We start from the raw sequence: 23,772 nt of genomic DNA, 5'->3' as shown, positions 1-23,772 counted from the left end.
GCACAAAGATGGTTCCAAGGTTGCTGTTGAAAATTACCGGCCAATCAGCATAACAGGAATCATTATCAAGGTCTTAGAGAAAATAGTCAAGAGGAAAATACAAGATTGGATAGAAGAAAATGGGATACTGTATTGGGGACAGCATGGTTTTGTGAAGGGTAGGTCATGACTCACTAACTTGCTCACGTATTATAACACAGTGACGGCTGAACTGGATAAGGGTAATGGGTTTACAGTGATTCTACTGGACCTTGCTAAGGCCTTTGACAGGATACCACATGGAATTTTAATCAGTAAATTGCAGCATATGGGAATGGACATAGGGTTGGTGAGATGGATAGGAGGGTGGTTGACAGAGAGATATCAGAGAGTGGTTTACTCAGGACTAGAGTCCACAAGAACGCCTGTGACTAGTGGTGTGCCACAAGGATCTGTTCTTGGACCACTGCTGTTTAATTTGTTCATAAATGATATAGGAAAGGATCTGAGAGGAACAGTTCATTTGTTTGCGGATGATGCGAAGTTGGGTAGGGCAATAGTGAATGCAGATGACGTCAAAATTTTGCAGGATGATTTGGATAGATTGGAGGTCTGGGCTAAGGAGAATGGATGTCAATTTAATGTGGCAAAATGTAAGTTTATGCATTTTGGGGTGAAAAGATTGGCGGCAGTTTACTGCATTGGTGGAACCGTGCTCCAGGAAATTGATGAGGCACGAGATTTTGGAGTGTTGGTGGATAAGGAATTGAAATTTAGGGGACACATTGCAAAAGTGGCCAAATCAGCTCATCAAATCACTTGGTTGCTGAAGAATACGTTGACAAGCAGAGACAAGCAGGTTATTGTTCCTCTGTATCGAGCCTTGATAAGACCCCATCTCGACTACTGTGCTCAGATTTGGTCACCTAGGTTTCTTCTTGATGGGGAGGAGGTGGAGAGGATCCAGAGGCGAGTGACCAAGATGATAGCAGGTCTGTGGAATGAACCGTATGAGAACAGGTTGAGGATTTGTGGGTTGCAAAAATTGGTTGATAGGCAGAGGAGGGGAGATATGATTGAGACATTCAAATTACTGAAGGGTTTCTATAAAATTAATTCAGAAGATATTTTTGAGAACAGGGCTGGTTGTGGGAGGACTAGGGGACATCCATGGAAACTGGGCAAAAGTGTGGTTAGTAAAGGTGTTAGAGCTGGGTTCTTTACTTTTAGAGTAGTGAATGAGTGGAATGCGCTCCCTGAGTCTGTGGTGGATGCTGTGACAGTGAATGAGTTTAAGGCAAGGTATGATAGATACTGTATGAATGTCGAATAGTTGTGATGAATATGATTTGGGGCCTCCCTTGATGAGTCTAATGACTCCCTGGAGTTGTCCGTAATAATAGTAATAATAATAGTAATAAAACACACAAGTACATTTAAAAACAGGAATCCGTGCTTGAGTTCCAAATGAAGTTGACTACGTGCGTGAGCTGACACGAGTGTGCCAGTATTGGACAGTGGCAATGTGTGCATCAGAAATATTGTAGCTAAGGCTGTTATTAATATGAGATGAATAAAGCGATATTTCACTAGATTCAACTGCTCTTCTTTCAAGTTCATCATAGCACACATGGATATTAGAAGTTTGTTCCTGTCTACGAGGTGTTGGCGGCCTTCATCCGAGTTGATAGAGAAGAGAAGAGTGAAGTGAGTGTTTAAATATATATAAATATATTTATATATGTGTGTATGTGTATATATATATAAGAAAGTATAACAAAAACCTTTAATAAATCATGACTAGTTTCATCGGTATTCCAACTTCTTCAGGTGAGTAAGAAATAGAAATAACAAGATAAAAAACATGGACTTTCTAGCTTAATAAAAAGAAACAGAATAGTAACAGTCATATTTGAATAGGTGACTGCGTGCTACTGTTGGCATGAGTAGAATGTGTGTGACAGCTAATTTTAGAGTGCCAGTATTGGATTACTGCACTATGTGAATATATATATATTTATATTCTATGTTCAAGTTCACTTTTTATGTAACAAAAAAAAAAAAAAATTGGGGGGAAAAAATACAACAAAAAGTAGTATTTTTGCAGTTACAAGTTGCCAAGGACTGGTGTGTATAATTCACTTTTATTATTTTTTTAAATTTCAGATACAAATACTATCCTAGCGACACACATATCCTTGGATTTACCTTCTGCAACTCCTATTATTAAGAAAATTGCAGTTCTACTCCCTGATATGGTTTCTTTAGGAGTTAGTTCTTTGAAAGATGGGTTAGGACAGGTATAGAAAAATTTTGACATATTTTAAATGATATTTATAATTTTATAATTTTTCATATTAATTATTATGATATATCTACTCTCTAATATAAAATGATATGCTTTTTTTGTAACGTTTTTGTGTCAAGTTATTTGAAACGTTTTGAAACTCAGGGGCTACCCTGAGTGTCGAGTCTTCAAAATTGGAGTCATCAGAATTCAAGGAGAACCTACCTACCAGTCCGGAACTCGGGGGGTTGGGCGTAGGAGGGGGAGGAACCCCCTTTTCGAGTCTTCAAAATTCGAGTCATCAGAATTCAAAGGAGAACCGGCCTACCAGTCTGGAACTCAGGGGGGTTTGCGCACCATAGGCATCGGGGGGGGGGGGGCAGACCCCCCCTAGTATGATATAAAGACATATTCTCAAAATATGTCTTTATTGTTAATTTCATTTGCTGATTTTCTTTTATTCACTCCATAATTAAACTTAACTCCTGTTACCAAAAGGAGTTGGTTCAAAAATAAACACAGTTGCTCATAAGCCGGAACCCATTGATATTAGAATTTTGAGAAAACAGGGAAATGAACAGATAGTTTTACCACTAGACCCACATTTCAAAGAAAGATATTAATAAAAAAAAAAGTCATCATCAGTATTCAGTGCTGTATAATGAGCTGATCTAAGCTTGTATAGATAGTAAAACAATAAGGGATGAGAGATAATTAATTCTGTAATGCTAATTACTCACTAACTCACTAAACCCATCATAGTGATGGGTTTACATGCTAATTTGCACTTCAGGCAATAATTAATTTTTATTTAAGCTAAATTACCAACCTTTATTACTGTTACTCTTATGTGACCCCTCCAAGGTATCCATAACTCTTTGCAAGAGGACACTCCACTCCACACAACCTGCTGTCTGCACTATTCAGTCCACCATCTACACACAACACAACTATCCACCATTTCTGCACTACCATCTTCTAACAACTAATGGTATTTTTAGTCTATAAATTATGTGTGTGTGTGTGTGCATGCGCTACTGGCCTCATAGCATTAGCTGCTTCGATTATAATGCCATGCAAACCAAACTTGCTTATGTCACTGATTTTTGAATAAATGGCATATAAAAATAAAAATATATTTGATGAAAATTATGTTGGCTCATCTTGAGTAAAATAAATATAAAAATAAGAATATATTTTCTTGCTACATATAATTCTTTCCTTTTCAGTGGAAAAACTACCTGTAAAGATGCTCTAAACCAATGGTAAAGCTTGGAGTGTAGCATCTCGTGATATCCCTATAGTATTTGATGAGAGATTTGACATAAAGGATTTTAAACTTTTTTAAATATCACACAATGGCTGTCACGAGGTCAATCACCCGGGCTCCGGCCGATACTACTAGGCAAGCGCAAAAATCAAGTAGCATTGGCGACATTGACTTTTCAAAACTGATTCAATGTCATGAGTGCAATATGTATGCATGGTGGAGTGTAAGAGATGTCTTTATGGGGAGAGAGAGAGAGAGAGAGAGAGAGAGAATGAACAGGAGATGAGAGAAAGTATGGATTTGTTTGAAGTTCAATATATTGTTGGACCATGATACAAAGAATGTGAAACTGACTGAAAAGATAGATGGTGTACGTGAAAGAAACGGAAACAAAAGCTAGAGAAACTGAGGGAGTAAAAGAATGCAAAGATGTAGAAGCGAAAGTTACAATAAAAGTTACAAAAAATGGGAATGAAATGAAAGCTGGAGAAACTGAGGAAGTAAAAGAACGCAAAGATGTAGAAGTGAAAATGAGTGATAAGTGAGAGAAACGAAGGTATGAATGAGGAAAGAGAAGTAAAGTGTAGCAGGTCGAGAGGTGGCAAGATAGAGAGTGAAATTGTCAGAATGTACTATTTAATGAAACAGTTATTGGAAATGATAAATGAACTTAAGAATATGTGGAGTGATGTTAAATGTCTAATGGAAACTAATGAAAGTGTGCAAGAGAACAGAATGAGAGTAAAAAAAGTGAAGAGTGACTCCAGGATAGCAGTATATGGAGACTCCATAATTAGAGGGCTAGTTACTGACAGAGTCCATAAGGTATGCTATCTGGGTAGGAGAATGAGTATGATAATTAAGGCATTGGACATGAGGAAGAAATTAGCAAGAGAATTAGTTGTGATTGTAGGGATGAATGATCTAAGTGGGATGTGATAAGGATGTGAGGACGAATATCAGGAGACTATTGAGAAGAGTGAAAGATAACAGTGTAGTAGGAAAGGTTAGTGTGTTGCCCAGGTATGATGATGATGATGAGTTGCGATAGAGAGCCAAAATCATGAATGGTATGCTAGCAGAGCTATGTGAAAAGAAGGGAGTGGAGTTTGTAGATGTATGGCATGTGTTTGAGGAAAGAATGAAATTATACAGGCGGGATGGGTTGCATTTAAATGGCTTTGGAGTGAGTGTACTGGATGAAAGTATGGTGTGTGTGTGTGTGCGTGCGCGCATGCGTGCGTGCGTGCGTGCGTGCGTGCGTGTGTGTGTGTGTGTGTGTGTGTGTGTGTGTGTGTGTGTGTGTGTGTGTGTGTGAGTGAGTGAGTGAGTGAGTGAGAGATGCATGCCAGAGATCAGAAGAAAGAGATGAAGGGAAAAAACAGGAGAGTGGTACTGAAGAGACAGAAGTGCTTTGCAGTGGAAACAGTAGTAGTAGTGTGAGAGAGGAAGAGAGAGTTGCATTAGCAGATTAGTTCTCCCAGATAACATACCTTATCTGGATTGGAGTTAGAGTTAATATTGTAGTTATGGATAGATCTTCTGATGCTATTACCAGATCCAATACTCCCAAATCCCCCTGATCCCCTGCACTACATGCCGTTTCAGGTAATTAACCCTTTGCAGTGGAAACAGTAGTAGTAGTGTGAGAGAGGAAGAGAGAGATGCATTAGCAGATTAGTTCTCCCAGATAACTGTTCTGCCTGCACAAGGAGGGCAGGCAGAACAGTTATCATAGGGAATTATAGGGATATAGATTGAAAAGAGGAAAGGACACATGGTAAGATAAAAACTGGATTTATACAAAGGGTTAATTACCTGAAACGGCATGTAGTGCAGGGGATCAGGGGGATTTGGGAGTATTGGATCTGGTAATAGCATCAGAAGATCTATCCATAACTACAATATTAACTCTAACTCCAATCAGGGAAAGTAACCATGCAGTCTTGTTCTGGGAGGGTGCTCAACATGGAATTCAGTCAAGAAAGGGTTTATGTGGAGCTACGCAGCTTGCAATTATGAAAACCTCACTTGGTGGCTTGGAGAGTGCCATGGCATAAGAAGCTATGAGGAAAGAATGTCATTCCTCCCAGAAACTTGACTTTTTCATGCCACAAGTTTGACATATTACTTGAGAAGATATTGCAATTTACAGACATTGTAGACTTTGTATATAAGGCTAACTGCCTTATCTTTAATTATGTTTTTATGAAGCTAGATTACTTGGCCATGTCAATTTAAGTCTGTTGAATCTGGCACATTAGGGAACATTGAAGATGATGAACTGTGATTCTGAGTGCATAGAGAGTAAAGGAGTGACTGATGGCGAGTGAGCAAGGAAGTACATGAGAAATAAGTAAACTTGATGTTAATAAGGCAGAAGGAATTAATGACATAAGGAAGTGGAAAGTAACTAATGGTATGCATTGGAGTCTGTTTTGGGACCATTGTTTTAAACTTATATGTTAATGATATTGAGAAAGGTTTAAATGGTGATTATGTAGTTGTGTTTGCAGACGATGCAGACTTGGAGAGAATGGAGAGTTTAGAGTAGATGTTGTGGCCTTACAGAAGTATTTGAATAGACTGTGTGAGTGGAGTACAGTTTAATGTTGCAAAGTGTAAAGTTTTGAAGTTTGACGTGCAAGAATAGGATGCAGAGTATACAGTTGGTGAGGTTGTCTTGCAGGAGGTAGAAGTAAGGGATCTTTTGGTGATGGTGGACGAGGACCTAAAACTCAGAGACACATCATTAACCTTCTGAGGACATCACAACAGATTGTGGTAGTAATGTGGGACAGTGATATGTAGAAATAAAGATGTTATGGTTTCTTTGTGTAATGGCCTTGATTAAATCTTATATAGTGGGGTGAGGATATACTTTTTTTTTATGGTGTTCCCACCCATGAAAGGTTATTTTGTAACCCTATAGTACATTTTGTACCGTGGGTGGGCTAAAGATTTTTTTCCCTATTTTTATCAAATTTTATATATTTTTTGTATTTTTCATTTATTTTTTAAAGTATGAAAACCCTGCTCTAGAGACCAAAGATGGAACTTTTTTCAAGTCACTTTAGGCCTCCAATAAGTGTGGCAGTGGTCTCACACCAGGTAATTGTATTCATCTTCCACCTAAAGACAATCATCTTCCTATATGACTTCTAGGGATGTGGCCATCCCTAGAAGTCATATAGGAAGATTAAACAAACAAGTCCAAACACTGCAAATGGATAACTTCTACTACAGCTCTTACACATAAACACACACTTATTTACAATAATGTTAATAACTTATCTGAACCAGGAGCCATTTTACAGAAACCTTCCATTTTTGTCTCTGTTCCAGAATTGAGTAACACTTTAAAGATAAACAGAAAAACTGCTAATAAATTTATTGTAAATATGTCTCTCCCTCCTGATGAAAGATGATGGTCTTATTGAACATTACTCAGAAGACTTGGTCCAATTAAGTCAATGGAAAAGTTCAGCAGTCAATGGCTGATGGAAATTTATGAAATCAAAGGTTTATGACTAGCCTTTAAAAGTTTAATCATTTCCAATGATGGAAAACATCAAACTTCTAAAAAAAAAAATAATAAAAAAAAAAGAGCCAGACATAATTTGTTCCTGTTGGTCATAAATGTTACTGAATAGTTTTAAACAATTTATCATTATTATTTTCCTAATCTCTATGTAGTCATAAGACTCATTGTAGGAGGTCAACACAAAGTCTATCATACCACTTCTTAAACTCATCTACTGTCTACACGTTCACCACTCTCTTTGACAATGCATTTCATGCTCCTACCACTCTCCACGTAAAAAACTTACTTCTTACTCTTTTACTCACCACTCTCTTTTTAGTTTCCAGGTTTCCCTTGCTCCTTCCTCTCGTTCTACCATATGAAAAATCTCCTCACTGCTAACACAATAACAACACATTAACAGCTTAAATGGCTCGACCATATCACCCCTTTTATCTTCTATCCCCTTTTATCTTCTATCCACTAAACTCTGCAGTCTTTATGCCTTCAGTCTGTCCTCATAATCAGCACTGTACAGTCATGATATCATTTTAGTTATTCATCTCTGCATCCTCTCCAAGTTTACTTCATCCTCTTCAAATCCCAGTGACCAGATCAGAGCACAGAAATTTATATGTGTTCTGATCAAAGATTTATACAATGGGACCACCACACTTTTATCTCTTGTGGTTAATGTCCTCCTTAACATTGCAGTAATTCTCTAAGATGTCTTCACAACCTTTGCAATATATATCATTGGAACATCAAATCTATATCCACAATCACCCCAAAATTCCTTGTTTCTTCCACTTCTTTCATGTGTGTATGAAGCATTTTATCTGAGGATCCCAAATTTTAAAATCTTACATTTAGTTACATTAAACTGACATACTCATTCATTTGCACACATCTTTTCAGCCTATTCAAATTCTTTTGAAGACCGAATACATCAGCATTATTACTAACAACCCTCCCAAGCTTCACATCATCTGCAAACAACTCAAAATTCCCTGTAGTTCTGTGATGGTATCATTGACATAAAGATTAAACAGCAATGGTCCCAGTACGTGATGCTTAATGGTCAAAGCTATGTAACTGAGAGAAGACCTCCACATAGCCTTTAAAGGAATGCAGAGAACCGACCAGGGCTTCTGACCTAATGTCCAATCCTCGCCTTCTCGTGGTACACCCTGTTAGGTATCTACCTGGATACTGAACGGACGAGGATGGGCTGGCAATTTGGGATTTAGCTGACCAAATTGTATTCTTATTGACTTAAACCAAAATTTCAAATGATGGTACAATATGACAGAATTTTATGCTAGCTGGGGTGTCGCCCAGATAAACAAGGCCCCCCCCCCATTGTTTACGCCAGGGAGCCATGGCAAACAGCGAAAAGTCAGCTACTGGAACAAATCTTAAAACTCATCCCAAGTCAACATCACCACAGTTCAAGATCGGTACTATCGACATAGGAAGCCTGAATGGCAAAGAAATGGAGCTAGCTGAGAAATTGGATAAGTACCAAATCGACATAATAGGGGTGACTGAAACAAAAAAGGCAAAAACTGGTGAGATCTTTCTGAGCAATAAATACAAAATGTAATATCAGGCAATGACAATCAAGGAAAAGAACGAGTAGCCATAGTATGCAACACTAAACACGAGGCTAATCTTCTTGAATGGCATGCAGTCTCAAGTAGAGTGATGTGGGCAAATATGAGAATGGGAAACTGGACAATGAGACTTATTCGTGCCTATGGTCCAAGAGAAGGTTCTACTAAGGTAGAAATGGAGAAATTTTTTGAGGATTTAGAGAAAGCAACTGATAAAATGAAAAATGAAAAGTTGGTTATTGTTGGTTATCTAAATAGTAGAGTAGAGAATGATTGTCAGACATACAAAAATATTTTGGGAAAATTTGGAGAAAAGAGCAAGGCTAATAATAATGGCAAATACTTGTTGGATTTCTTCTCAGGACATGGACTGGTTATTACTAACACTTTTATGTTCTAACATAAAAATGTGCACAAATTCACATGGAGAGAAGAGGCAAGGAATAAGAAAAATCTCATTGACTGTGTTATTGTTGATAGTGATGCTTTCTTCCTGGTGCAGGAAGAAATTGGAATTACTTCCAAATTCAAATCAGAGGATTTGAAATTGGAAGTAATCACCATTTAGTCTTGAGCAGGATAAATTGGATTTTCATATTGAAAAGAATAACATCCAAGAAAGTGTTAAAGCAAATAAAAGTTGAGCATCTCTCAGATGTGAACTGTAGACTAAAATACACAAATATTATCCAAGAAAAGAAAGAGTTTGAGAACAGGAACCAAACCTTGGAGATTCAGTGGCAAGCCATGAAGAAAACACTGATTGATTCAGCCAGAGAGGTATGCGGGTGAGGTTGTCTGCAAGGATAGAAAAATCAGAACTCCATGGTGGACACAGGAAGTTAAAGAGGCAGTGAAGGAAAAGAAGAAAGCATATTAAAAGTTCCTGGCAAATAAGTCAGCTTGTGCTCTTAGAGAATACAGAGACAAATGTAAGAAAGCTAAGCACTGTGTAAAACTGGCTAAAGAAAAGTCATGGGAGGATTTTGGCAAGAACACATAAAATAAATATCTAGAAGGTGGTAACATATTCTGGAAGTTGTTGAAGAAGCTAAGGAATGGAGGAAAGAGTGCTGTAAAAGAAGTTAGAGATGATAAAGGTGACATGAAAACGGGAGAAAAAGATATCCTTGAAGTATGGAGTAATTACTTTGAAAATTTGCTAAATGAAACAAGCAGTGATGACAGCACAGTGATAAAAAACACTGACCAGGCATGCAGTCAGGAATACATATCCATACTTGAAGTAGAAAAAGCCATCAAAGGCTTGAAATGTGGAAAGACAGCAGGAGCAGATGATATTCGACCAGAAATTTGATCAGAAAATTGAGGGGGCGCTAGTGGGTCAAGCGCTACGAACGTGTTTTGAAGAGCTCCTGATTCAGATAAGTTTTACTAGGAATAATTAAGTATATATGCGTAATTGTTTAAGTAAGAGCGGCTGTAAACGTTGTACGCTACCGATATTATTAGTGTGGGTTTTTTTTTTCTTGCTTAAACTAAATACGAAAACGTTAATATTAGACCTAGTAACCTGCAGAGAAAAAAAAATGGCGGCGGCATTGTCATTCCATGATTTTAATTTGGATTTCAGTCGGTTCGTTAAGTGTGAGGTCTGTTATATGTATTCCTTCGACTACATAAATGATTTGTGGATGTTTAGTGCGGATGGAAGAAGGGTGTGTGCGAAATGTGACCTGAACGAGGAATTGATGAATGCGAATATGAAGTTGATGACAGAAAGTGCTAGTACAGATTGTGTCGCGAGTGCACGTTTGAAAGAGGATGGCGAGAAAGACGGGCGAAAAAAGGTTAAAAAATCAGAAAAAAAGAAAAAGAGCGATTTGACAACCGTAACGGATGTTAAAAGGGACGAAAGTGAGGCAGAAAGAAACGAAATTGAGAGAACGAATGAAAGTAGAAATGGCGTGGTGCAGAAATCGCAAGTAAAAAAAATCGAAAGAATGAATGATAGTGAAAAAAGAATGACTGATGGCGAAAGTTGGACGCATGTTGGAACGAAAGTACTGAACCAAAGAAAGATGAATGACAGTAAAAGTGAATAGAATGATAGCGAAAGTTGGACGCATGTTAGTCCGAAAGTACGGAAACAAAGAACGATATGTGAGAGTGAAAGTGAGAAGAATGATAGTGAAAGTTGGACGTATGTTGGACCGAAAGTACGGAAACAAAGAAGGTTGAATGAGAGGGAAAGTGAGAAAAGGGGGTCGAGAGTTAGAAAGTTAGAAAGATTTAATGATAGAGTGAATTTGTCGCGAGGTTCAGAAGGTGAATTGGATTGGATGAAGCAAGAAATGAAATGGATGCGGAATGAAATTAAGAGAATTCAGGTCAAAACTATTAAAATAAATCATGATGGCATGAAAGAGATAACAAAAGAAGCGAGTGGCGTTGTATGGCGACTCCATTATTAAAGGTGTGCTAGAGGATAAAATGCACAAGGTATGTTTTCCAGGCGGTAAAATGAGTAGAGTGATTGAGGCATTGAATATGAGGCGGGAACGAGCAAAAGAGTTAATTGTATTAATTGGTACGAATGATTTGAGAGAGAACAAAGAGTATGTCAAAATAAATGTCAGGAGACTGCTTGGAAAGATAAAGGAGAATAGTGTGACAGGAAGGGTGGTCAGTGTGTTGCCTAGGTATGATTGTGGTGAAATGAGGCAGAGAGCAAGGATTATGAATGATATTCTGGCTGAAATGTGTGAGGAGATGGGAGTACAGTTTGTTAATGTGTGGAATGAGTTTGAGGGACGAAGTGAGCTGTATGGGAGCGATGGACTGCATTTGAGTGGTTATGGTGTGAGTCGCTTGGAGAGACTGCTGCTGGAAGGTAGAGAAGTGAATAGAGAGAATGAATCAGATCGAGAGGGGAGTGATGTGGAAGAGCAGGAGAGTAAGACAGGAGAGATTGAAGGAGTGGAAATGAATGTGGAAGTGAGTGGTATGAGTATAGAAAATGAGAGAATGGGTGTGCAAGAGGAGCAGGGAAACGGCGAGGATCAGGGTGGACAGGGATACACAGCGTGAGAAAGGTGGATGCTCCAAGAGGAGGTGAGAGAATGTGTATGCAGGAAGGTAATGGGATGATCAGGAATCAAAAGGAAACAGATGGAATTGCAAAGGGTTCTAAAATGAAGAAGCAGAAAGGAAAATGGCCCCAGTCCAGCATGGAGAGATCACATCGAGTGAGTGGTATCAGTGGAACGAGCTGTAGATCCAGAAATGAGTTGTTGTGTTTGTATACCAATGCTAGAAGTATAAGAAACAAGGCGGATGAAATGGTTGCACTATTTGCGTCTGTGCACCCAGAGATTGTCGGAATAAGTGAGACATGGTTAGATGAGGATGACATCCTGACAGGAATAGAGATGGAAAGGTATGATGTGTTTCGTGAGGATAGAAGGGGTAAAAAGGGAGGGGGAGTGCTATTGATGATAGAGAAAGAGTTATGTCCATACAAGGTAGAGATGCAAGAGGGAAATGGGGCCAGTGGTTTTGAGGCAGTATGGTGTGAGATAGAGGTGAATAGAATCAAATACTTGGTGGGATGTTGTTATAGACCTGGTAATGTGGATGGTGGTGATAGTGAAATGTATAGTCAAATAAGCCAAGCAAATAAGAAAAGGGTGATCATTATGGGTGATTTTAATTATGGCAATATAGACTGGAATGAAGAGATAGCAACTGGAAGTAAAGAAAATGAGTTTCTTGAGTTTTTGAGGGATAACTACCTCAGACAGTATGTAACAGAGGGCACAAGAGGATTAAGGGTCTTGGATTTGGTCATCTCATCGGAGGATGTAATTATCAATGAGGTATCAAATCATCCACCAATTGGTGAAAGTGACCATGAGGTGATTACTTGGGTGGTTGCCAGCAGTGCAAGGACCCCTGTGAAAAAAGGGTATATGTGGAACTACAAGTGGGGTGATTATGAAGAGCTCAGGAGACAGCTTGCAGGTGTAGCATGGAAAGAGGAGTTAGCTGGAAAAGAGATCAATGCAGCTTGGGGGATTTTCAAAAAATATTTAGTGGATGCAATGTCTAAATGTATACCACGGGTGAGAAGGTTAAATAAGTTAGGTGTGAGATGGATGAATAAAGAGATTAAGCATGCAATACAGAGAAAAAGGGCATTGTGGAGGCAGCATAAGAGAAGTGGAAGTAACCAATTTCATGAGTTCTACAAAGACCAGGCAAGGAGAGTGACTTGGTTGGTGAGAGTAGCTAAAGAGAGGTATGAACAGCAGTTAGCTAATGAAGCTAAAAAGAATCCTAGGGAGTTCTTTCGATATGTAGCGAGCAAAAGAAAGAATGATTATGGAAGGATGACATTGATTGGAGGAAATGGTATAAAGACAGCTATTGCAGAATGTGTGGTGGAGATACTTAATGAGCAGTTCATAAAGATCTTTCAATCTTGTGAATGTGACTTCATGGAGAGATTAAGAGCAGTTGATGATGGGGAGGAGAGACTGACTGTAAGTGAGCAAGAGGTGTTTGGGGAGTTGAGTAAACTAGATGTAAAGAAGGCTGTGGGACTTGATAATATATCCCCGCGTATTCTGAAGGAATGTGCCAGAGAGTTGACACCTGCCTTGACGTATTTTTTTAATACGAGTCTTGCACTTGGTCAAGTCCCTAAAGAGTGGAAGGAGGGCAAGATTGTGCCACTTCATAAAGGAGGTGATCGAACTCAAGCATCAAACTATAGGCCTATCTGTGTGTCAGGTGTTGTGGTTAAATTGTTGGAGAAGCTTGTGAGAACTAGGATCCAGAGTTGGGTTGACAACAATGGTATAATCTTTGATGGACAGCATGGATTTGCTAAAGGGAGGTCGTGTTTTAGTAATCTACTTACTTATTACAATAAAGTGACTGCTTCCATGGACAGAGGAGAAGGATACACAGTAATATACTTGGATTTTGCAAAAGCTTTTGATAGAGTACCTCATGATAAGTTGACAGTCAAACTAGAGCAGATGGGGTTGGATATTAGATTAGTGCATTGGATTGGAGACTGGCTATCTGATAGGTATCAACAAGTTGTGTATGGGGGTGCAATATCCAGGAAAAGGAAAGTTACTAGTGGAGTGCCTCAGGGATCTGTTTTAGGGCCATTACTATTTAACTTGTATATTAATGATATAGGCGAAGATTTGAATGGAGATATTCAGTTGTTTGCAGATGATGCAAAGTTGGGACGAACCATAAAGAGTAGTGAAGATGTTGTGGCCTTGCAAGAAGACTTGAATAAATTGAGTGATTGGGCAAGCAAATGGGGATGCGAGTTCAATGTTGCCAAATGTAAGGTTTTAAAATTTGGAAAACAAAGATGGGATGCAGAATTTATGCTTGGTGAGAATATATTGTTGGAAGTAGAGGAAATAAGAGATCTGGGAGTGATAGTGGATAAGGATCTAAAATTTAGGGGACACATCGCCAAAATTGTGAAGACAACACAAAGACTTCTGGGAATGATGAGGAGGACACTGACGTGTAGAAGTAGGGAGATTCTTGTTCCATTGTATAAGGCTTTGATTAGGCCACACATGGACTATTGTGCCCAGATTTGGTCACCTGGTTTTCAGAAGGATGAAGAGATGTTGGAAAGGGTCCAAAGGCGACTGACTAAGGTAGTTTCTGACCTCTGGAATGTCGAGTATGAGGAAAGATTGAAAAGATGTAATTTGCAGAGTCTAGTGGAGAGAAGGAAGAGGGGAGATATGATAGAGACCTACAAGTTGGTGAGGGGTTGTTATAGGATCAATGGTGGAGAAGTTGTACAGAGAATAGTGGGAGATCAGGGGAGAACCAGAGGTCATACCTGGAAACTGTATAAAGAGGGTGTGAGTAGGGGAGTGAGAGGCAGGTTTTTTTCGTGTAGAGTTGTGAATGATTGGAATGCCTTGCCTGAGAGTGTGGTGTCTGCAAGTAGTTTGAATGTGTTTAAGACCCGGTATGATGAGATGTGTGTGAGATAAAAGGACCCCCTAGATGAGTCTTTGACTCCATGAGGTCTTGTTTAATAATAATAATAATAATAAATGCTGAAGTATGGTGGTATAAAAGTCTTACAATGGCTGCACTGCATAGTTCAGAATGCCTATCATGACAGAGGCACATATTCCAGATGATTGGAGTAGAGCTCTCATAGTACCCATATATAAAAAGGGAAATAAAACTGAATGTGAGAATTACAGAGGTATTTCATTACTAAGTGTTCCTAATAAAGTATATGCAAGTATACCAGAGAAACGGTCGAGAAGAATTGTGGAAGAAAATCTTGGTGAAGAACAAGCTGGATTCAGGTCAAATAGAGGCTGTCAGGATCAGATCTTCACTTTACGACAAATAGTGGAGAAATCATGGGAATATAAACAAAGATCTGTATTTAAGTTTTGTCGATTTGGAAAAGGCATATGACAAGGTGCCAAGAGAGAGAAACTATTCAATATGCTACAGTTATATGGTGTCAATGGGACATTATATCAAGCAATACTTAGTCTTTATTTGAGTTGTAAGAATTGAAGAATTGTAAGAATTGAAACAGTTAGAATTGAAGGAAGTACAGGAAGATGGTTTAATGTTAAATCTGGTGTGAGACAAGGATGTACATTATCCCCTCTGTTATTCATTATTTATATGGATCACATTATGAAGGAAAGTGGTATTAAACCTGATATCAAAATTGGTGATGTTAATCTCAGCTTTCGTTTTATACAGATAATGTTATACTTCTAAATAAATCCACAAGAAGTCTGGAAGATTCCGTGATTAAATTGAATAACTGTTGTAATAGATATGGTATGAAGGTCAGCAATAACAAGAGAAAGACAATGAAAATAGGCAGAAACATTGAAAATATCAACTGCACGGTGAATGGAGAATCTATAGAACAAGTAAAACATTTCAGCTTCTTAGGCACGATTTTTAGTGAAGATGGTAATTTAAATATGGAAATAGACAACAAAATGAACAAAGCTGGTATCCAAACTCATATGGTAGGACATCAACTGTATGGAATATGAGAGAAAATAGCCAAAACTCTACATTAGCTGTATACAAGACAGTGTTCAAACTAATTTTAACTTATGTATCTGAGAGTTGGGTTAAAAGTAAAACACTTGACCAAAGACTAGAGACTGCAGATATGAGAGTCCTGAGAAAGATTAGGGGACATGAACAGATGGCATCAATGGCAATAACATATTAAAAACAAGGATGTTAGGAAAGAACTTGACATTGTCAGCATCCAGGAATGTATTGTTAGAGCTAATCTCAGATGGTATGGTCACTTAAACAGAATTGGAGAGGAAAGATTAGCAAAACAAGTGTTCTCTGCCAAGTTGGCAGGAAAAAGACCCAGAGTAAGACGAAGGTATAGGTGGGTTGATACAGTAAAAAGTGCCTTAGAAGGCCGAAATATAAGACCTGATAATATTGGAGTCTTGACAGATAACAGACTGATTTGGAGGAAAATTATAGATAGTAAGTTAGCAATGATGTAAATTTTTCATCTAGTACTATCATATCTTGTACACCCCTTGAGGATATATCAGGAATTTGATGATGATGATGATCCCAGTACCGAACCCTGTAGAACTCCACTTGTAACCTTCCCACTCCAATTTTGCTGCTCCATATACAACTCTCGATCTACCAGAGAGTCAATCAATTCCACTAACACCTGATATCCAAACTCATATGTTGCAATTTAAAAATCAACTTGTCATGTTACACCCTCTCAAATGCTTTTGAAAGATCCAAAAAAATGACATTGTATGCCTTCTGCTTGTTACTCCATTATAAAAGGTTACCAGATTACTAAAACAAGAGCAGCCATTAACAAATCCATGCTAGCCTACATAAATAATATTACTCTTACCAATTTCTCCAAAACCTTAATAAGAACAGAAAAAATACAAACAGTCCTATACTTTGATACCTCCATTCTACTGCCACTCTTATGCAATGGTACCATTTTACCTTCTTCCACTCTCCAGAAATGTGTCCCATTGCAAGACTTTCATTAAACATTCAAGCTAATGTCACAGTTAGTTATCTAGCACATTCCTGTAAAGCACGTGGTGAAATGAAATTCCATCTAGGCCTCCCTGATATATTAACATTTAGCATAGTCAGTATTTGGAATACATCCTCTTCTTTTACTTTTAACACTTTGTCACTGATTATCCTTTTAGGAATAAAGCCTTCTGTACCTGGATTTAGCACTCTAATAAAGTGATCATTAAATAGCTCAAGTATATCATCTGCTTTGGTCGCCCAATTCTCATCTCTGTCCAGCAAAGTAATCTGTCCACTATCATTTTTCTTCCTACTCACCACATAGTGAAAAAAATTCTTAGGATTCTCTTTGGATTGCAGTGACAGTCTTCTCTGATATTCTAATTTTTCGCTCCTTACAATACTTACAATACAATACTCCTTACAAATCAGCCCTATATTCTACATGCAACTACTCTCCATCTCTCTCTTTATATATATATGTCTTCCATAATCTCTTTTTCTTCTGCAATTTCTCTAGTCATCCATTTGACTCCAAATTGCTTTATCTTCTTCACTCAAGATATATAGTCTGCGATTGCTGTCATCAACTTTTTCTTAAGTATCTCCTATGCACTAATGATCCCTCTTCCTTCACATTCTGTCATCCATTCTACTGCTGTAAGCTATTTTCTTCATCTGTGGTAGTTGCCTGCCCCTTATAATTCCACATAAATTCTTTCTGTTTTACTTCCACATGCCTATTTATCCTCCAAGTCAGGACTACATGGTTACTCTCACCTATGACATCTCAGTCATAATCATATTCTCTGATGCTCTGACCAAATCCCAAACTCTTAATCCTTGTGTTTCTTCCGCCATATGCTGCATAAGACATTTGTTGCTCAAGAAATTCAAAAATTCTGTTCCATTATTACTGCATGCTGCCTCCTTTGCCCAGTTTATATTACTATAGTTAAGTTTCCCCCATAATGATTACTTGCTTTGCACTTGCCAAACTAATTTGCATAAATATTTCCTACTCATACCATTTATATTCCATGGTCTGTAGCAACATCCTACTAAATATCTTATCTTATAAACATCTATCTCCACTGTGATTCTCCACCCTGAGAGGGCACAATTCATCTCCTGTCATGAGTAACACACCACCACCATATTTTCCTTCCCTATCTTGCTGAAATATGCTATACCTTTTAATTTCAATCCCTGTTAGAACATCCTCCTCGGTTAATCAAGTTTCACTGATACCAACAACCTTTGCAGAGGCTGAGTCAATCAATGCCATAAACTCATACCCTTTATTTTTTAATGCTCCTAGCATTTGTATACAGAAAAACCAGTGCATTACCAGTATTCTTATAGCCATTATTATTCCCCTCATACTTCACCTAGCTCTATAATATAGTGTACACTCTCTCATTTCTCAAGACACTATCTTCATGAGGCTTCACTGCTACATTCCACCTGTACAATTCTATTTTCCCTGTCCCAATACACTCACCTGCCCAGAAAACAGTCTTTTCAAATGCCTGTGTCATTCTGTATTCAAATGTAATCCATCTCTTGCATACAGCTATCTTCTATTCTGAAACAAACGCCATGCATCCACATATTCCAGACCCCCTTTTCCCGCACTCTCTGTCATCTCATTTGTCATCACTGCTCTTCTTCTTCACTCTGCATTATCATATGGGAGCAACACACTTGCTATCTTTCCTTGGACACATTTCTGCTGTGCTATCTCTAACATCAACCTGAAATCTACACAATTCATGCTACCTCTCAGGTCATTCATCCCAACCATTACTGTCATCTCCTCTTCACTGCGATTGCCTCACTGCCTATTATTCTATCAGGCAAGCACACTCCTCTGGCACTCTACTCTGCACACCTTGAATCATCGAATTCGCATATATAACACTCGAAACACATTCATTCATCCTTCTCTCACTGGCATTCCTGACTCTTATGGCTTCAAATCTTGCTCTCTCATTTCTTCTGCACTCTCCTTCCTCCCTCTCATCTCTCTATCTCTTGTTTCCATCTATGTTGACTTTCTGCAATTTGCTCTCTTCCACTGTTTCCCCCATTCTCTCATCTTGCTTTCTGATGCCTTGCTTCTACACTCTCTCAACTTTCTGCAATTTCCACTCTTCCCCTATTTCTCCCATTCTCTTCCCTTCCTCTTTGATGCCATTCTCTTACACCTGCTCTCATTCTTCTTGCATTAGCCAATTTCTCTATCCCCTAATATCTTCATTCACTCTCCTCAACTCAGTTTCATTCCTTCCATCTCCTTTCTTAGCAGTTCTCTTTCTCTCTTCACACATCCTACCTCTTAATTTATATTCACACACATAATCATGGCCATCAGACAAACCATCTCTGTCTACTACACTGTCGAAGGGTAAATCCATGTGTATGTCTTTAATATTCTCCCCACCCTCTGACACACTACTGGTATCCACAAACTGAATTTCACCTGATCAAGATACTTATGTTTCTCAGCGTCTCCCACTGCCTACATTTCATATACACAGTCACATTCCTGTCCTGAACCTGCTACATTGCTGCATGCATAGCAAGCAACAATATCTTCAATTATTCTATGAATAATGTAGTCTTTAAATGATGGCGGTCTGAGTGAATTGTTAAAAATGGCAGCTGCCAAGCTGAATACATTCGATACACTTGGATACATTACTGATAATGCTGAGACAATAAAATCCTAACAAAATACCGTACAGTCATACAAACGAAAATCTTCAATTTGAATTGTGCAAATTTACAAACCAGTATTAGCAATGAAATAAACACAATACTATATTTCTCTACTATTAATCCCTATCCCAATGGCTTTAACAGGCCTTTAAGGCCCACAACCTTCCAAGCATGCTTGGATTTCGTAACCGAAATACGAGGATAGAATGGTCACTCCTATGCCTCAAGGTATTCTTGGCTGTATCCCTGTGTGTTCACGGGGCCGGTTTGCCTGTTTGCGGGATGAAAAACGCCAGATAAACTGGCGGAAAAAACCCTACTGCCCGCGCCCAAGACCGGCTAACTTGGCTATGGCTGAGGAAGATCCTTCAGCTCCTCACGTCTCCGACGGGAATCGAACCTAGGACACTCCTTCCCCAGGCATATGGTTGCGAAGCACAAAGCCACTAGGCTAACCGCGCGGACTCTACTATTAATGCTTATCTTTATTTTAACATGACATAGCTCCTGACATGCATTACCTCCATCTTCAAGCACCACCAGCACCCTCCATTATTTATATAAACACTTTATATAGTTTTGTAAAAATGACAAGATGCTCCTAAAAAGAAACAGCCTTAAACATGGATTTGTAAAATTGACAAAACACAACATTCTAATACTTTCTCAACTACCTTATTCTGATAACCTGGCATTTTCAGCTTCTCATGCACAAAAATTGAAATTAGTGTGATACTAAAAAAAACTGAAAAAAGAGGCCTTCTAGGAAAGGTTTTTCTTGAAAAGCCCAAGAATTCTGATATCATTGCATTCAAGCAGAGAGAGAGAGAGAGAGAGAGAGAGAGTAGAATTATTATAAAAGAGACAGGTTTGAATAATTGTTATCTCAGTTACTATCTTAGTTAAAAATAAATGTAATGTGTCTAATTCATTAATTGTAAGTGTTTTAGTATTATATTAAAAACAACCCTTTCTTACTTTAAAATTTAATTTTATACAGTTACTGTATGGAATATCTAAAGAAGTAGTGAATTTTGCCAATTTTCCCTGCCACAATGGATCGATTGCAGATATTTTGGATTTCAAAAATAAATCATTGATTCATGATTTGGAAGCAACAGTATGTGAAATGTCCCCATATGCTACCCAAGAAGTGTTTTCTGAACCAACTGTTGCTGCAATTATGGCCAGTGTAAGTACCCTATAAAATATAATAATTTGTTCCATTGCTGTAGAATTAATTAATTAATTCTAATCAAACAACAGTTTAATTATAACAAGAGTTTATATGATTTTTATTATTTCTGTTATGATTATAGATTATCATTAGAAGTCTTCCTTAACTATTGCTCTCTCCATCATAGTACCAGTCACTATTGCTGCGCTAACCACATTTCATATTTCATAAATAATAAATAAAAATAATAATAAAAATAGAAAACAAAAATCCTTAGTCTACCACAGTACTAATGTACTATAGGTTTAAAATTTCTTTGGTGGGAGTCACATGTAGTGAGTTTCAATATATTGTAAAGAAATTTCATTATTCTACATTTTTCTTTATGTGCACAAGGAACGATGCCAATGAAATTGACCCATGAATCATTTTTAAGAGTTTAGAGAATTTTTTGGATTTGTGCTCTAAATTATTCTGGGCAGACTTATTATTCTGTAGAAATGAGATCTGAAGAACATATGGATTATGTTCTGATTTGACCATCATGAGAATACAATGTGCCACTGGCTACAATGATGACAGACATGTAGGAAAGTAAGTGGACTGTTAGGGGGAGAGGGGCAATGTTCTCATATTAGATGACATTTTCCAAGACACAGAAGACAGACATTGATTGAATGGTTGTTCTGAAAAGTTTTGCAACATTCTTTAAATAAAAGTTCAAATTAAAAAGACTATCACATAAAATGATCCTTCTATGTGATGATAGTCTTTTTAATTTGAACTTTTTATTTAAAGAATGTTGCAGTCTTTTCAGAACAACAGTGATTCAATCAATGTCTGTCTTCTGTGTCTTGGAAAATGTCATCTAATATGAGAACATTGCCCCTCTCCCCCTAACATTGCCCCTGCCCCTAACAGTCTGCTTACTTTCCTAGATGTATGCCATCATTGTAGCCAATTGCACATTGTATTATGCATGACTTAATTTAGTTGTATTATTTTCTGATAGTAACAATCAGTCACTGTCTAGCTCTGGGATGCCACTTCATACATAAGGAAAATATTTGCTAAAATTCAAAAAAAAAAAAAAAATTAATTTATTTCTTTGAATTATAATAGTTGTTGATGGATCCTCCTGCAGTTTACAGCATATATTGTCATGCACTTGCAATTTAAGTGTTTTTCATATTGTGTGTATCTCTTTTTAACTGTATTTAATGACTAGGAAACATAACTAAAAATTCTACAGATAACTTTTTTATAATGTGTAATTCTGTTATTCTATAATTTTATTATTATTATCATTAATCTGACCTTCATGGAATCAACAGACTCATCATGGGAGCTCCATACTATCATGCAAAAAAGATCATTGAACCGTACCTTAAAACCATTCAGTTTCCAACTCGTCATATTTTCAGGCATTACATTTCATTTACCAATCACTTTCCATGCAGAGAACCTGCTTCTTACTCCCCTGCTCACATTATCCTTATACAGCTTCAAAGAGATGACCTCTTGTTCTACCCTTGTCTCCCTCTACTCTGTGATAAATTTCCTTCACATTAATCTGGTGACAACCGCTCACCAACTTATGTCTCAATCATAGCTGCTCTCCTTCTTCTGTTCACAAGACTCTGCAAGTTCCTTCAATCTCTCTCTCTCCTTGTATCTGACATTGCACAGACCTGACACTGAATTACTAAACTTTCTCTGAACCCTTTTCAGAACATACTCATCACCTTGAAAACCAGGTGGCTAAATCTGAGTATATTAGTCCATATATGGCCTGATAAAAACCTTATACAAAGGAACTATAACCTTTTTGCTTTTGCATGTTGATGTCCTCCTCATTATTTCCATAACCCATTGTGATGTTTTTACAGTTTTAGCAGTGTGATCCCTGATCACTCCAGAATTCTCATGTCTTCTACCTCTTTCAAAATTTTCCCATTAATTGTATACTCTGCATTCCAACTTGGCTTACCAAATTTCAAGACCTTGCTTTGCAACATTGAACTGATATCTCCACTCACTTGCTCATTCACATAATATCTATTGAGATCCTCTTGTAAGGCCACAACATCTGCTCTACTTCTCATAGTTCTTTCCAACTTTGCATAATCAGCAAACAGTTGCATATCCCCAGTTAAGCTGGTACAAGTGTTAATAATGTATAAGTTAATAATGGTCCCAAGACAGATCTTTGTGGCATTCTACTAGTGACCTTCCTCTATTGAGATTCTGCTCATCCACATGCAGTCTGCTGATACCTATCTGACAGTCAATCAGCTATCCAAATGACTAGTCTGCTATCTAATCTGATCCATTTTCGCTTGGACACTAGCATGTCATGTGGCAGTCTATCAAAGGCTTTTGAAAAATCCATATACAGTAGTGTATGTATCTCCTTTATCAAATCAATTTCTCGCCTTGTTGTAATATGTGAGCAGACCATCATAAAGAATACTGCTATTATCAACTGATTTCTGAATTCTACTCCTCACCAACTTCTCTGACTCTTAACATGAACCCTAGACACACAGATTGGACTATAATTTGTAGTTTCAGTTTTATTTTTTCCTTCCTCCCCTCTGCTCTGTGAAGTGTAACAATTTTTTTTCGCCTTTCATTCCTTCTTGATTTGTGACCATAAGGTCATGACTTGGGAGGTCGCTAAAGGAGTCGAATTTACAATTAAGACAGGGTACATGTGGAATTACCGGGCTGCTAAGTATGACAAGCTTAGGTGTGTGCTTGGCTCAACGCCATGGCATGTAAAACTGCAAGGGCTGGATGTTGATAGTGCATGGGAGGTGGTTAAGAACTGTTTGCAGGAGGCAATGGTTGACTGTATACCAAGAGTCCGAATAATAAATCAGGTAGGGGTTAAATGGATGAATAACACTATTAAGCTTGAGCTGCAAAAAAAGAAACAATTGTGGAGGGAATTTAAGGAGAAGGGTGATCATCAGGTGCATGAACAGTATAAAGCTCAAGCCAGGATGGTAACAAGGGTGGTAAGAAAAGCAAAAGCAGATTACGAAAGGAAATTGGCCATGCAGGCTAAAGAGAATCCCAAACAGTTTTTTCAATATGTTGCAAGTAAAAGGAAAAATGCTCATGGTAGAATGATCTTAA

At 37.9% G+C, this 23,772-nt stretch overlaps 1 protein-coding gene across 1 annotated transcript in view; it reads left to right on the top strand.

Annotated features, from left to right (window-relative positions):
- The window catches only part of LOC150103059 (uncharacterized), a 107,381-nt gene extending 86,587 nt beyond the window's left edge, over positions 1-20,794 (top strand). The window contains exons 6-8 of the mRNA XM_090398072.1: positions 2,146-2,279; positions 20,452-20,643; positions 20,771-20,794. Of these exons, the coding sequence (XP_090254198.1) occupies positions 2,146-2,279; positions 20,452-20,643; positions 20,771-20,794 (350 nt within the window). The remainder of the gene's footprint in view (positions 1-2,145; positions 2,280-20,451; positions 20,644-20,770) is intronic.
- Positions 20,795-23,772: the final 2,978 nt, after the last annotated feature.

This window comes from Typopeltis vanoorti, chromosome 9, assembly GCF_054136105.1.
Source record: "Typopeltis vanoorti isolate ZY-2024b chromosome 9, IOZ_Tvanoo_1.0, whole genome shotgun sequence".
In the NCBI taxonomy this organism is placed as follows: domain Eukaryota; kingdom Metazoa; phylum Arthropoda; class Arachnida; order Uropygi; family Thelyphonidae; genus Typopeltis; species Typopeltis vanoorti.
The sequence above is the reverse complement of the archived record's forward strand: the minus strand, read 5'-3'. Positions and strand labels throughout refer to the sequence as shown.